The following is a 13,976-nucleotide window of genomic DNA, read 5'->3' as shown; positions in this document are numbered from 1 at the left end:
TGTGGCTTCTTTTTTAATTCATGGTGTTTGTTTCTGGATATCTCAGCTTGAGTGAGTTGTCATTTGAAATTCAACATGCCTTAACCTGAACACCTTGGCCTCCTTAGGGAGGGAAATGGGGGCCCCTGGCTCCTCAGCTGCCTGCTGCTGCCTGGTCTCAGCAGCGCGGGGGCTTCCACTCCCATCAGTGTGTGCAAACAGGAACGCAGGCAGAGCTGCTCCTCATCGCCAGCTCACAAAACGGTGCAGCTTTGGCTTGTGGGCCTTTTTGCGATGCACTGCCTTGAGAAGAGCTCCCTTCCGCCTTCACCGCAGCCGGGAAACAGAGTGCAGGGGAGGGGAAAGCCAGCCTTCAGATGAATTTTAATGTTTTTATTGACTTTTTTTAGAGAGAAAGGGAGAGGGAGGGAGCGCGCGCGCGAGAGAGACATCGATGAGAGAGAAACATCCACCAGCTGCCTCCTGCCTGCCCCGCCCTGGAGTCCACAACCCAAGCATGTGCCCTGACCAGGAATCTAACCTGTGACCTCCTGGTGCATGGACAATGCCCAACCACTTGAAACACACTGGCTGGGCCAGAGGTTATTCTAATTTCATCAGCTCCGTTCTGTGAAAGCAGTATAATCAGATTCCTGAAGTGACGTCTGAGCATCCTGGAAGGGCCCAGAATTCACGTGTCCTTCCATACGGTCTGTTCTTTGGCCTGAGTGGCTCCTCTAAGTAGAACTGACAGTGCTGTCCTGGGTCCATAGTGGGGCCAGGGGCACGTGGCTACTGGGCTAAATCATTTTGCATATGCTTTGCCTCTTGCTTTCTTTAGGGTCTGGGAATTGCTTTGGAGGAGGGCATGGGCATTAAGTTAAGAGTTCAATTAATTTGGTTTTCATGAGGGAGCCTCTGTTCTTTGCATTGTACCAGAATCTAACCTAAGTGAATCTAACCTAGTTCTTTCTAGGAGTGGAAGCTCTCTGAACCACTTCGTTTCTAAGAACAGCATATGTACTGGTTAAGAGGAGGGACTATGGAACCAGACTGCTGGGAATTCAATCGTGACTGTCAAATTTTAGCTGTGTACCCTTGGACAAGTTACTTAACCTCTCTGTGCCTTGGTATCATATTCTGTAAAAGGATGATGCTAACAGTAGTGTCCACCTTAACAGGATCGTTGTGAAGCTTAAATAAGTTACTACCTGTCAGATGCTTAGAACAGTGTTTGGCACACAGAAAAGGTACTCAATAACTTAGCAAAGATTTTCACAGGGGGATGTAACAGCATGATTGATTTCTTTTTCTTTCCTGGAACCTACTCAGAATCTTCAAGTATTATATTTTCTCCCTTTGAGATATTTTTCTTTCCACTTTACCATTCTACATCTGTCTCTTATTGCTTTCTACTTTGTCCTGATTTCTATTTATTTCCAACTTATCCAGAAATTCCTGCCAGTGAAGCCTTTATGCTGGGTGACCTTAGACAAGTCACATCCCTCTCTAGGCCTCAAATGCCTCAACTGTAAACAATGGGCTTAGGTTAGGTGCTTTCTGATCAAGCATTCTATTAGACTGTCACTTTTTTCCTTTTTATTTATTTTTTGTCTGTTAGACTGTCACTTATAATACTCGAGAAGCATTCCAGACCCTCTCTACTCTGGGTCCAGCTTCTAATAAAAAATATCACCCACTCTTCCCAGCAAGAGTCCTGTTCTTCAATGACCAAATTTCCTCCCTCTTCCTCAACAGTATCCTGTCTGTCTTTACTTTAGAACACTTGCCCAGGTTTTTTCTCTCACCCGAATGCCTTTCTTATTCTGCTCTGTTTGTTTCCATTTTAACCAAGGCTGTAAATACAACTCAGGTTTGACCGCTTCCATGAACCTCTCCCTGGCCCTGCAGCCCTAACTGGTCTTTACTGAACTCTTGGAAGTGCTCGACCCAGGCTTTACTCTCAAGGATATCCTGCCTTGTTTCACATGTTAACTTTTTTCACCCAACTAGTCTTGTAATTTCTACAATTCAGGGATCACAAACTGTTTACACTCCCACTAGCAGAGCAAGGCAGTTCTCATTTTCCTTGCTTGACACAAACCCTTGAGATTGTTTGGCTTTTGAACATTGGCAATATGGTGGGTGTAAGGTGGTATCTGGTTTTAAGTCGCTTTTCTCATTAGCGAGGCTGGCATCTTCCCACAGGGCTCTCTCTCTGTGAGTTGCTGATTCACATAATTTGTCTACTTAAAAATTTGCATTTTCTTGTCTTTCTTGTGAATTTGTGGGGATTTGTAATATATTCTATATAGTAATCTTATGTGAGTATAATATTGAAAATACCTTCTTCCATTTGCTGCTCATCAGTTAAATTTATACACAGTTTTTTTTTCCCTGAATAGATTTAAATTTGACCTTCAAAATGCTTATGGTCTATGCTTTCATGATCTTAAGAAATCCATTCCAACCACAAGACAGTAAAGTTACAATTTTTACTGGAATATAAAGTGACAAGGTAATTCCACTTTCTCAATGAGAATATTTTAAAGTTATTATTATTATTTTTTTTTTACAAATTTTAAAATATAAAATTTTAGGGATATAGAAGTTATAGGGAAATAGTCAAATAGTCAAACCTTTATTTAGTTACAAACTTGCAAATTTAAAATCACATTTTCTAATGTAATATATTAATGTAGGCATATTGCTGTTTCTACTCTCACATTTTATTCTAATTCTTCTCATGAACTTATTTATTTATTTATTTATTTATCCTCACTTGAGGATATTTTTCTATTTATCTTCAGATGGGGGGGGGGGGGGAGACATTGACGTGAGAGGGACACATTGAATGGTTGCCTTCCACACAACCCTGACCAGGGCTGGGGATGAACCACAACCCAGGAACATGTCCTTGACCAGAATTGAACCCACAACTTTTTGGTCCACAGGCCAACACTCTAACCACTGAGTCAAATTGGCCAGTGCATGAACTTATTGAGATCATGTTAGGATAATATATCTTTTCAAAAATCTTTGAGAAATGGTCTTAATTTGGAAAGAAAAAAATCCTAAGGACTTACATATATGGTAATTCCTTTTTTTCTGATAAGTTTGGATAAAAAACTTGGCCTTACATTTATCTGTCTGTATGTGATATGCCTTTCATATTGATATCTCTATTGATCTAGAATTTTTCTATGCAGTGTAAGGATATAATGTTCTTTTCCTCCAAATAGTAAATTGATTTTTCTAATATGAATTACCAGATATTCAATTTATTCCCGGGGGTTTTACACCAAGTTCCCTATATGCATGGATTTGTCTATGGGTCATTCAGTTCCTGTGTCAGCATCATATTGTTTTAATTACTATAGCTTTGTAATATGCTCTTTTTTATCAAAATTGTCTAAGATACTCATGGACCTTATTTTCATGTACAATTCAGAATCAACTTGTCAATTTCTCCCCAAATCCTGCTATAATTTTAGTTAGGACATCATTTCAGTTAGCAATATGGGGGAAATTGACATTTTCAATATGTCAGGATGCTCATCCATGAAAATGACATGTCTATTTCTTGAGGTCTTTATGTAATTTAATACAGGTTGTTTCCTCATAAAGTTCTTATACTTTTATGTTACTTTTTAGATATATTATGTTTCTTATTACTATTACAAATGGTTGGGAATTTTCAATCAATTATTAGGAGTATAGGATTTAGAATTATAAATATTGAGTTCAAATTATGGTTTGTTACTTCATATCTGGGTAAATCTGGGCAACACTAACTTCTCTCTGCCTCCATTCTCTCATAGTTAAAATTGAGATAAATATTTGTCAAGAGTTTTGGTGGCAAATCAGGTAGGATATCCTCTAGTAGTTCAAGTAATTTGGCTGCTGGATAGAAGGATGGTGAACTAGTTACAGCAACTATAACCCAAAGGTCAAGGTCTAGAGCATGAATCCTGGGAGGGAAGAGGGAGTGGGAGGAGGGGAGGGGAGGTTGGGCAAACTGGGGAGTAGTGTAATCCCTGAAGATGCAGGTGTTGTAGTTTTAAGAAGTCACAAATGTGGTCTCACACTACTGGTTTTAGGTTACAAATGATTGATGGGTTGAGCAATTTTTGAGTTTATAAACTAGAGGCTTGAATTAAAAATCAACTGTCCAGAAGAGGAACTGAGAACTTGGGGGGAGTGACGTTAGGAAGTACCTAGAAGAGATCTATTATTATGGCCATACTCTCAGGAAAAGCATGAGATCACATTTGTGACTTCCTTCAATGTGCAATGCCAGTGACATTATTGTAGTTCATTTTTGTTTGAGCAGCTCAGGCTCCTGGTAGACCTGGGACAGCACCTCACAACATGGCCAGACTTGTGGAGCTACCTGCCGGTGACTGAGACTCCAATACCTTCTCTTTTCTGGCATGAATCCCACCCCTCAATGGAGGGGACTCCCTGTCTGCCACGCCCACCGTGATTTCTCATTTCTCTTTTAAATCCACTGACTTTATTCCTTACTCGCTTTAATGTAAATGCTTCTCCTTATAGATGTTTATTTTCACTCCCCAACTGACCTCTAAGTGAATGACAAATGATCGGAGCAGAAACCATATCTCCTAGCTCTGCGTATTCCCTGTAGTGCTTTGCGTGTAAACGCCTTGGTTAGTCTGTGTCTGGCACGTGGGAAAGGAAGGACTCACTCCTGGCGCCCTTGCCTCGTAGCAGTGACATTGGGACAGAGTGTGGGAAGCCAGCTGAGGCTCCCCAACCTCTTCGGTCCTAGTGCTACATACAGTTGTCAAATCACCAACAAAGGCCAGGGCATTTGCAATATTCTTTTGGATTGACTGGAGGTGGAGACAGAACTATATCTGTAAAAATATAGTAGGGTTAAGAGGAAGAGGGGAAGGAAGAAATTGCTTCACTGGGCACAGGTGGCTGGGTTTTCTGTCCTTCTTTATTCTAGAAATTTCCCTCAATCTTCTCATTAATAGAGATGTGAAATCTACATTTCTTGCTGCTGCCTTACAGGTTTCACATCTCCTTGGGCTGCCAGAGCAGAGACCTCAGCGCCTGAGGGCACTGCATTCAGCCTCAGCGAGCTGGCTAAGGTCAACGCCTATGTGAGTGGCCCCAGGACCACAGGGCGGTGAGCAGTGCTGTGCCAGGCCAGGCTTTGTACACATGCAAAGGATCCCAGGGCCTAGTTCCTGCAACATTAGGATCCCTTCTACCTAGGGGGAGGGGGAGGAGGCAAGGACGGTGTGTGTATGTAGGAGAATTCACCCAGTTTGAAACCATTGAAAGAGAAAGTGGAAGAGACACTTGTTCTAAGAGCAGAAGGAGTTCTGAGAACAGGAAAGACAAAACTTGGATGGAGCTGGTGGCTCTTCCCTTTCTCCTTTGCTCAGTGGAGGCCACCGCTAGCTAGCTATGTGTATCTTCTTAATCCCAGGAGGTAGCAAGTGTGTGGGCACACTCAAGCATGTGTGTGTGTGTGTGTGTGTGTGTACCTCTAAACTTTGGGTTTGTATTTTTGGACCTGTTTCCAAAACTATAAAATGAGGATAATTAACAGGTCCTTTTTTTTTTTTTTTTTTTTTTATCCTCACCCGAGGATATTTTCCCACTTTTTGCACAGATAGAGTGGGAGGGAGAGAGAGGAAGAGAGAGAGAGAGAGAAACATCGACGTGAAAGGGACACATCGAGTGGCTGCCACCCGCACGACCAACCAGGGCCGGGGACAAACTGCAACCGAGATACATGCCCTTAGCGGGAACCGAACCCGGGTCTCTCCGGACCGCAGGCCGATGCTCTAACCGCTGAGCCAAACCGGCCAGGGCTTAACAGGTCTTTTAAGATGAAATGAGGCAGCATGTAAAAGTATCTGTCCCAAAGTAAAAGCCCAACAAATTCTGGATTCCCTAACCCATTTTCTGCCCACTCCAACACACATGATGTTTCATTAGAGGAGTTAGAGTCTAGAACAGTCTTATCACCAGGGTGATTGGGAACCAGGCACACCTTCAGCTAAGCTCAGTTATATGCAAAAGTCTTTTGTTTCTGATATTCATTCATCTTATTATTACCTTTGATGCATGCTTTTTTTGCTTCCATTTTTCTTCATAAAGATCAGAAATCTCTTGGGGTGGAGGACAGACAAGTGTGGTGACGGGGGCTCCCTCCTAATCCTCTTTTGTTTAACTCACTATTAAATCAAACCCAAGAGCTTTCAGAAACCAAGTGAGAAGAGGCAACACTGAAGCCTGTTGGGAAGCAGAGAGAAATGAATTTAGGGTTATAAACTTGTGATGGAAAAAGCCACCAATGGTATAGTTCACAATGGGAATGAAGAATGAATTGCCACTTAAAAATCTTTCTTTTCCAAGGTAATGGAAAGATATATGTTCAAGGATTGGAAGAATCAACATAGTTAAAATGTCCATCAGCTTTTAAGCAATTCCCATCAAAATCCCAAATGTCATTTTTAAAATAAATACAACAACTAATCATCATATTTGTATAGAACCACAAAAGACCCTGAATAGCCAATGCAATCCTATCCTGAGAAGAAAGAACAAAGCTGGAGGTATCACACTACCTGACTTCAAATTATACTACAGAGCTACGATAATGAAAACAGTATAGTATTTATTGGCAGGAAAACAGACACACTAACCAATGAAAAAAATTGAGAGCCCAGAAATAAAACCACATGTATATGGGCAAATAATTTTTGACAGAGGAGACAGAAACACACAAGGAGAAAAGTGAGCCTTTTCAATAAATGATGCTGGGAAAACTGAAAAGCCACATGCAAAAGAATGAGTTACAGTTTGTCTCCATGTACAAAAATTAATTCAAAATGGATCAAAGACCTAAATGTCTGAAACAATGCATTACATAGAAGAAAACATAGGTACTAAACTTACAGACTTTGGTTGTAGAGAATATATTATGAATTTGACCCCAGAGGCAAGGGAAGTAAAAGCAAAAACAAATGTATGGGACTATTTCAAACTAAAACGCTTCTTCAAAGCAAAAGAAACTGACAACAAAACAAAAAGATAGCCTATTGAATGGGAGATGATATTTACAAACAACAGCTCCAATAAGGGGTTAATGTCCAAAATATATAAAGAACTCATACAGCACAACACCAGACAAACAAACAATCCAACTAAAAAATGGGCAGAGGACCTGAACAGATACTTCTCCTAAGAAGACATACAAACGGCCAATAGATGTTCAACTTCACTAGCTATTAGGGAAATGCAAATCAAAACTACAATGAACTACAACCTCACACGTGTTAGAATGGCTGTTATCAACAAAAGTAATAACAAATGTTGGAGAGGGTGTGAAGAAAAAGAGACCCTCATTCGCTGCTGGTGGGATTATAAACTGGTATAGCCACTGTGGAAAACAGTATGGTGGTTCCTAAGAAAATTAAGGATAGAGTTACCATATGACCCAGCAATCCATCTTCTGGGTATCTACTGGAAAACATTTATATGCAAGGACATATGCATCCCTATGTCCGTTGCAGCATTATTCATGGTGGCCAAGACATGGAGACAACCAAAGTGTCCTTCAATAGAGGATTAGATAAAGAAGATGTGGTACACATATACTATGGAAATACTACCAACTCAGTCATAAGAAAAGATGAAATAGAGACATTTACAGCAACATAGATGGACCTTGAGGATATTGTGCTAAGTGAAATAAGTCAGTCAGAAAAAGCTAACAACCATATGATTTCACTCATATGTGGGATATAAAACTGAAACTCATAGACACAGACGGCAGTGTGGTGGTTACCAGAGGGAAGGGGGTGGGAGGTAGTAAAGGGAAAGGAACCAAATATATGGTGACAGAGGATGATTTGACTTTGGGTGGTGGGCACACAGTGCAGTATACAGAGTATGGATCATAGAAATGGACACTTGAAACCTATATGACCCTATTAACCAATAAATTTAATAAAAACATAAATAAATAAAGAATAAAATTAAATCCGTCTTTTCCAGGAGAAGAAAAGTAGGGAAGCTTTATCTTACTTTCTTCATGGCTTCATAATGCAGGAGCCTGCCCAGCTCAGATGGGGCCAGTGAGGGAAGCACACAGGGGAGTTTTGAGGTTGGGGCAAGGGAGCTTTGGGCGCTGGCCCATTGCCAGCTGCCCTGAGGTGGCTCAGAGCGTAGGAGGACAAGGTTTCCTGCTCCAGAAAGCAGAAAGGAGGAAATGAAACTCTACTGTCTGGACAAAAGAAGACCGGAGGCCCAGAGGGGTTTCTAGGCCCATGTCCCTGACTCTGGGTGGAACCGCCTTCCTTATTCTGCTGTCTTGCTTTAGGGCCAGAGCAAACCCTGCACTCTCCCGGGCCTCTTTCCTTCTCAGCATTCCTGCCTCTGCCACCCTCCCCAGAGGGCCCATGCCCTCTGTCTGCTGAGTGACAGGGCAGACCAAGGGTTATGGAATATCTTCCCAAGCAACCTCCCTTTAAGGAACAAAAGAGGTTATCTAGTTGGTCTTCGGGGAGGACACTGAGAGGAAACAGTTCATCCGGTGGGCAGAACAGGCTACATGCATCCTGAGAATACTGGGAGTGTTCCCTCCAGGGGCCCAGGGCCATTCACCAACAGACTAGTTGTCCCACAACAAAGAGTTAAGAAAGAGACAGGAGTGTAGAGCCTAGGGCAGGATGAGATTTACCTAGCAACTGATGACACTCAGCTGAGGCACTCACCGATTTGTCTGTACGTTTGTCCCGGACTACCTAGCCAATCTGACAACCCTCAGTTTCGGATGTGACTTAGTTGAGCTGGTAGAAACAAGTTAGTATCTATCACTTATGTAGTAGGGAAATAGCATATTCCGTTCAGGGTCTGGAGATCAACTACCGGGCTGGGGTTTCTGGGGCACGTGAGGACTCAAGGCCCCTGGAAGAGCTGGTCCGGGGGACCGAATTTCCTGTGTCTTCTCAGAGCAGATCATGACTACACTCCTGCAGCTGCTGCTGGGCCTCAGTCTGGGCTGCACCGGAGCAGGTAAGGACATTAATTCCTGGGACCTGCCTTCCTCTGCTCCTGTTTCCAGGTGAGGAGGTTCAGTTTTGTTATTGGATTTGAACGGCCCAGACTTGTTTGTCTCCCTATTACATACTCCGATAGTACTTGCACTGCGAAACTGTGTAATGGTTCGTGTAGTACAGGACTGCTGGGAGGTAGGCGAGGGCCACACCTGTCTTGTTGCTGCATCCCCAGCTCCTGCAGCAGTGCCTGCACACAGCCCGCACTTCATATTTATGTACGGAGTTTAGTAACACATGCAGCACAGAACAAGGCTGACTCTTCCCCCTGACCCCTTTTCTTAATGTGCCTTAGTGAAGGTCTTGTCCCAGGTAAGTCATCATTTTTAAAAATGCAAATAATCTTGGGCCACTCCTGTCCCTATACTTAGTCTCACATAAAGAGGAAACAGGTTCTAAAAACACCTCTACTAATACCATCTCATCTCTTAATCAGGGCTCCTGGGGACTCCAGTTCATGAGCTTGGTCAGTAGATGCTGCTTGAGGCGGGAAATGTGTACCCCGCTCCCTAGGTGTCACCGAGTCTGGCTTCTGACGCGCCCCTCTCTGGCTCCTGCAGGTGGCTTTGTGGCCCATGTGGAAAGCACTTGTCTGCTGGATGATGATGGGACTCCACTGGACTTCACATATTGTGTCTCCTTCAACAAGGATTTGCTGACCTGCTGGGATCCAAAGGAGAGAGCAATGGCCCCTTGTGAATTTGGGGTGCTGTATCAGTTGGCCGTTCAACTCTCAACTCACCTCAACATGCAAGAAAACCTCCTCCAGCGCTTGTCTGAGGGGCTCCAGGACTGTGCCACACACACAAAGCCCTTTTGGGGATCACTGACCCGAAGGACACGTAAGGAGAGAGGGGTACAGAGGGGCTATTAGGAAGCACAGTTAAGAGAGGGGAGGCCAGGGAGGATCCCTCAGCAGGCAAGGAGTTTAAGATTTGGGCAGAAAATGTGTGGACCTGACTATAGAAAGAGGGAGGGTTGACCCTAACCGGGACACAAGGTGACTGGTGTGGGTGGAGCAGGAATAAAGGAGGGGAGGGGAGGCTTGAGTCCGCAAGGAGCCCTTGAGGGGCAGGCGGAATGTCTTCCTCCTAGGCAGGCTTCTCACGAGGCAGGTCCCAGTTCCGTCAGAATAGCCAGAATGGCCTTCTCCCGAGCATGCCTTTCCGCCCCAGAATCTGAGCTTCCAGGTCTGGGTGGACCCAGCCATGGGGTCTGTGGAAAGCCTCAGACGATGTGTGCTCTGTCACCCTTAACCCCCGCGCTGAGAGTGACTTGAGATTGGTGGAAGGGAACTTGATCTCCACAGGACGGAGTATTGTACCTTGAGGTGTGGTTTCTGACCCACCTTTCTCGGAACTTCCTGGGAAGTTGCTCTTTAAAAATGCAAGCCCTTGAGAGCCCTGCAGGAATGAACATATCTGGGGATGCGGGCTAGGGAATCTGCATGGCAACACAGTTTCTGGGATTTTGTTCGGAAAGCACCAAGAAAGAGGCAAACAAGAGGGTGACCTAGGAGAATAAACTAGTAAAACATGTATACATTAACAATCTCATTAATTTGAACTACACTTATCCAAATTTAAGGGAGCTCTGGTTTGTTTCCTCAAATCATCGGAGGAAAAGGGGCTTGATTTAGCAAATTAATTTGTTAAATGAGGTTTGAAGACAAAAGTTTTTTTCTACCTTTGCATAAAACCCAATTCACATCCGTCAGCTTATGTGTTTGAGATAAATGCAGGGCCATCTGAACAGCTTGCAGCTCAGACCCGGCTTATGCTTGTGATCAGACATAATTTTGGAGAAGAAAAACAGAAAGGGTGGTGAAGGGATGGGAGCAAAAAAGAGAGAAGCAGGAGTAAATTCTAATTCCTGTTTTCAAAGGGATGCATGGTGGCCGGGGGTGGGTGTGGGGAGGGAAGTTTGGCAAAATCCATGAAGAATTACAGAAGGAGAGAAGCCAGGTTGGAGAAAAGGCCCTCCCTCCATCCTGACCACGTTTCCTCTGTGCAGGGCCGCCATCTGTGCAAGTAGCCAAGGCCACTCCGTTTAACACCAGGGAGCCCGTGATGCTGGCCTGCTACGTGTGGGGCTTCTACCCAGCGGAGGTGACCATCACATGGAAGAAGAATGGGCAGCTTGTACCCCCTCATGGCCATGCCCATAAGATTGCCCAGCCCAATGGAGACTGGACATACCAGACCCTCTCCTATTTAGCCACAACCCCCTCTTTCGGGGACACCTACACCTGTGTGGTGGAGCACGCGGGGGCTCCTGAGCCCATCCTTCAGGACTGGAGTAAGTTCGTGGCAGGAGGGAGGACGTAGGGTTCAAGCAGAAAGGGTCTGCAAGTGGCGGTAGACAAGGAACACGGTTTCAGCAGAGGGAGCGAGATGTGAAGTCCCTGGTGCGTGGTGGAGAGGCAGGTGCTGCGAATGAGGAGCGGCTTATGGGGGGTTTATGACTGAAGACGGGGCAATGCGATGCGGGGGCAGAAAGTCAGTTGTTGTTGTTGCCATGGTGGTTGGTCGATGTCACATGCTTGCCTGAGGATGGGAGGGGAGCAGGACTGTCCTGAAAAGAGGATGTAGATGTTGGAACCAAAAATTGTGATGTAATATTCTAGGACCCTCAGATTTCAACTATTCTTTTGTCAGGTCAGGAATGGGAATTAGAAAAATAAAGAAGGTTCTAGAAGAAAGGGGACTCTCTCCTGGCATAGGGCAGGAGGAAAGGCCGTGGCCGGTAGACGCTTGGACATGTATGCTTGGGGGTATGAACAAGGAGCCAGTCACGATTGCTCAAACCCCGGGATCGGAAGTAGTTAAAGGAACTGAGAGAAGTTGCACACGGGTCTGGGGACTCTTGGGAAAGAGAAGAAGAAGGGTGTCCACAAAGGATCCCGGACTGGCTGCTGAGACCAGACCTCCCCCTGCGGGGCGCGTGTGCCCTGCTGGGCAGCTGAGGGGGCACGAGGAGCAGAGTGGAGCCCACAGGCTCCGGGCTGTCCTGGGCGAGTCCTTCACAGCCTGCCCACGAAGGTGCCTTTGCTGGCGGAAATGTTTGTTTCAGCATAGGAGAGAGTCCAGGTGGGACAGGACTCAGGTGAGGGTCAGCTCTCGGACTGTGAATGGGCTGGAGACAGGTTCTGGAAGAGCACCTGGGAAATCGGATGTGGACAGGAAGAGACATGACTCGGGACAGAACCACTCGGGACAGAACCGCTGGCAGTCAGGAAGGTGGAAAGACATTCGAATAAGAAAAACTCAGAGCAAGTAAGGGAGCACAGACTGTCACATGGGGGTCAATGGAAAGGGGAATGAGGAATCCTTTATTCTTTGGCGAGGGTACCTTTGGGGTGAAGAAAGAAAGTAGGGTGCCTTGAGAGGCCCCACCATGTTAGAGAGGAACTAGAAGCCAGGGTGCTAACTCTAGGGGACCCCTAGGTACTCTAGGAATAGAGAGATTCACAGGTTGGGAGTTTTGAGGAGTGAGGTGGTGTGAGCTAGACCCTTGGAGCAGGGATAAAGCACCTTTGAATCTGCTAGGCGGGGGCTGAAGTAAATAAAGTGCTCTGGGAATGAGCAGCATAGAGCAGTCCTGGGGACTCTCTGTTTCTGCAGCACCTGGACTGTCTCCGGTACAGATAGTGAAGGTTTCTGTGTCTGCAGCGACTCTGGGCCTGGGCCTCATCATCTTCTCCCTTGGTTTGCTCAGCTGGCGGAGAGCTGGCTCCTCGGGTGAGTGGCTTCCTGAACTCCCACCTTCTCTCCCTTCCTGTCTGCGAGGGGTTCTCCCGCTGCTGCATCGTTCGCTGTGAATGATGCCAGATACCTTCACCCACAAAGGCTGCGCTCTAATCAGATACTTTCCTCTCCTAGGCTACACCGCTCTCCCTGGGTCCAACTATCCAGAAGGTAACATCTGTGTTGGTCTGTTTGCCTACTGGTCCTTTGGAAGGGGTGAAGTTTGAGGGGTCAGCGTTGGGTTCAGTTAGTGGTGCTTCTGGAGGGGTGAGCTTCCCCCTCCAGATGGGATGGGACCAAGAGCATGATTTAAGCCACCATTGTTGGGTTTGGAGCAGGAAAGAGGAGAGACCCCTCCCGCTCCCCTTCCACCCACTGCAGTGTCTACAGGGAGGATATTACTCTATTAAGGGCTCTGGCATGAAGGAGTCAAGTTGGTTTGAAGCCTTATTATCTCTTTTTTATTTCTTCTGCAGGTCGGCACATTTCCTAGAGGCAGGATTCTACAACTTCCACTCCAAGTGCTCTGCACCCCTCCAACATCCTCAAAACCTCCAACTTTTCTGGAACTCCATGGTTTCACCATCCAATCCTTTGAGTTTCCCAGTGTCCTCCCTATGTAACCTCAGCAACTTGGGGGAACTTATTTCGGGAATATTCTGTAACGAAGTTATTGTCCAAGGCCATACTTCTGGGGTGAATATAATCGGGGGAGGGAGGCTAAAGGCCCCCTGGGGCCGCTGTGACACGGACGGCAGTGCGGCGCTGGTGATTCCTCTGAGGAATAAATTCTGGTGGACGTATTGCTTTCCCTGCCTTTTCCTGAGGCTCTGGGGAGGGGCCACGGGCAGAGTTGGGAGCTGGGGTTGATTCTTTCCTACTTGAGTGGAGGAGTTCTTTTCCCATTTCTCCATCTAGAAAGACAGAATTTGGGGCAGTTTTAAAATTGATGATTTATAAGAAATTGAACTATGGTGGGATGGAATCACAGAGTAAGGTGGAGGAAGGGATTAACAGTTCATTTTACTTCATACAGGATCTTATGAGGGTTAAATGAGCTCGTACTGGTAAATGGCTACGACTGACCATTGCGTGGCACAAAGCGAGCCAGGACAGCGACACTAGCTGTGATCAGTTACCCGACTCG

At 45.5% G+C, this 13,976-nt stretch overlaps 1 protein-coding gene across 1 annotated transcript; it reads left to right on the top strand.

Moving 5' to 3' along the window:
- The first annotated feature begins 8,786 nt into the window (after nucleotides 1-8,786).
- Nucleotides 8,787-13,632, top strand: LOC118621915 (HLA class II histocompatibility antigen, DM beta chain). The gene is made up of 6 exons (XM_036249352.1): nucleotides 8,787-9,042; nucleotides 9,644-9,925; nucleotides 11,097-11,381; nucleotides 12,707-12,823; nucleotides 12,965-13,000; nucleotides 13,306-13,632. The coding sequence occupies exons 1-6, from the start codon at nucleotides 8,988-8,990 to the stop codon at nucleotides 13,320-13,322; spliced, it is 792 nt and encodes a 263-aa protein (XP_036105245.1). The 5' UTR covers nucleotides 8,787-8,987; the 3' UTR covers nucleotides 13,323-13,632.
- The last annotated feature ends 344 nt before the right edge of the window (nucleotides 13,633-13,976 follow it).

Source organism: Molossus molossus, unplaced genomic scaffold (genome assembly GCF_014108415.1).
Source record: "Molossus molossus isolate mMolMol1 unplaced genomic scaffold, mMolMol1.p scaffold_m16_p_8, whole genome shotgun sequence".
NCBI lineage: Eukaryota > Metazoa > Chordata > Mammalia > Chiroptera > Molossidae > Molossus > Molossus molossus.
The sequence above is the reverse complement of the archived record's forward strand: the minus strand, read 5'-3'. Positions and strand labels throughout refer to the sequence as shown.

Coding starts and splice junctions, on each gene's coding strand:
- LOC118621915 (XM_036249352.1), top strand. CDS start 8,988: ATGACTACACTCCTGCAGCTGCTGCTGGGCCTCAGTCTGGGCTGCACC. Junction 9,043..9,643: donor TCTGGGCTGCACCGGAGCAG/GTAAGGACATTA, acceptor TGGCTCCTGCAG/GTGGCTTTGTGGCCCATGTG. Junction 9,926..11,096: donor ATCACTGACCCGAAGGACAC/GTAAGGAGAGAG, acceptor TCCTCTGTGCAG/GGCCGCCATCTGTGCAAGTA.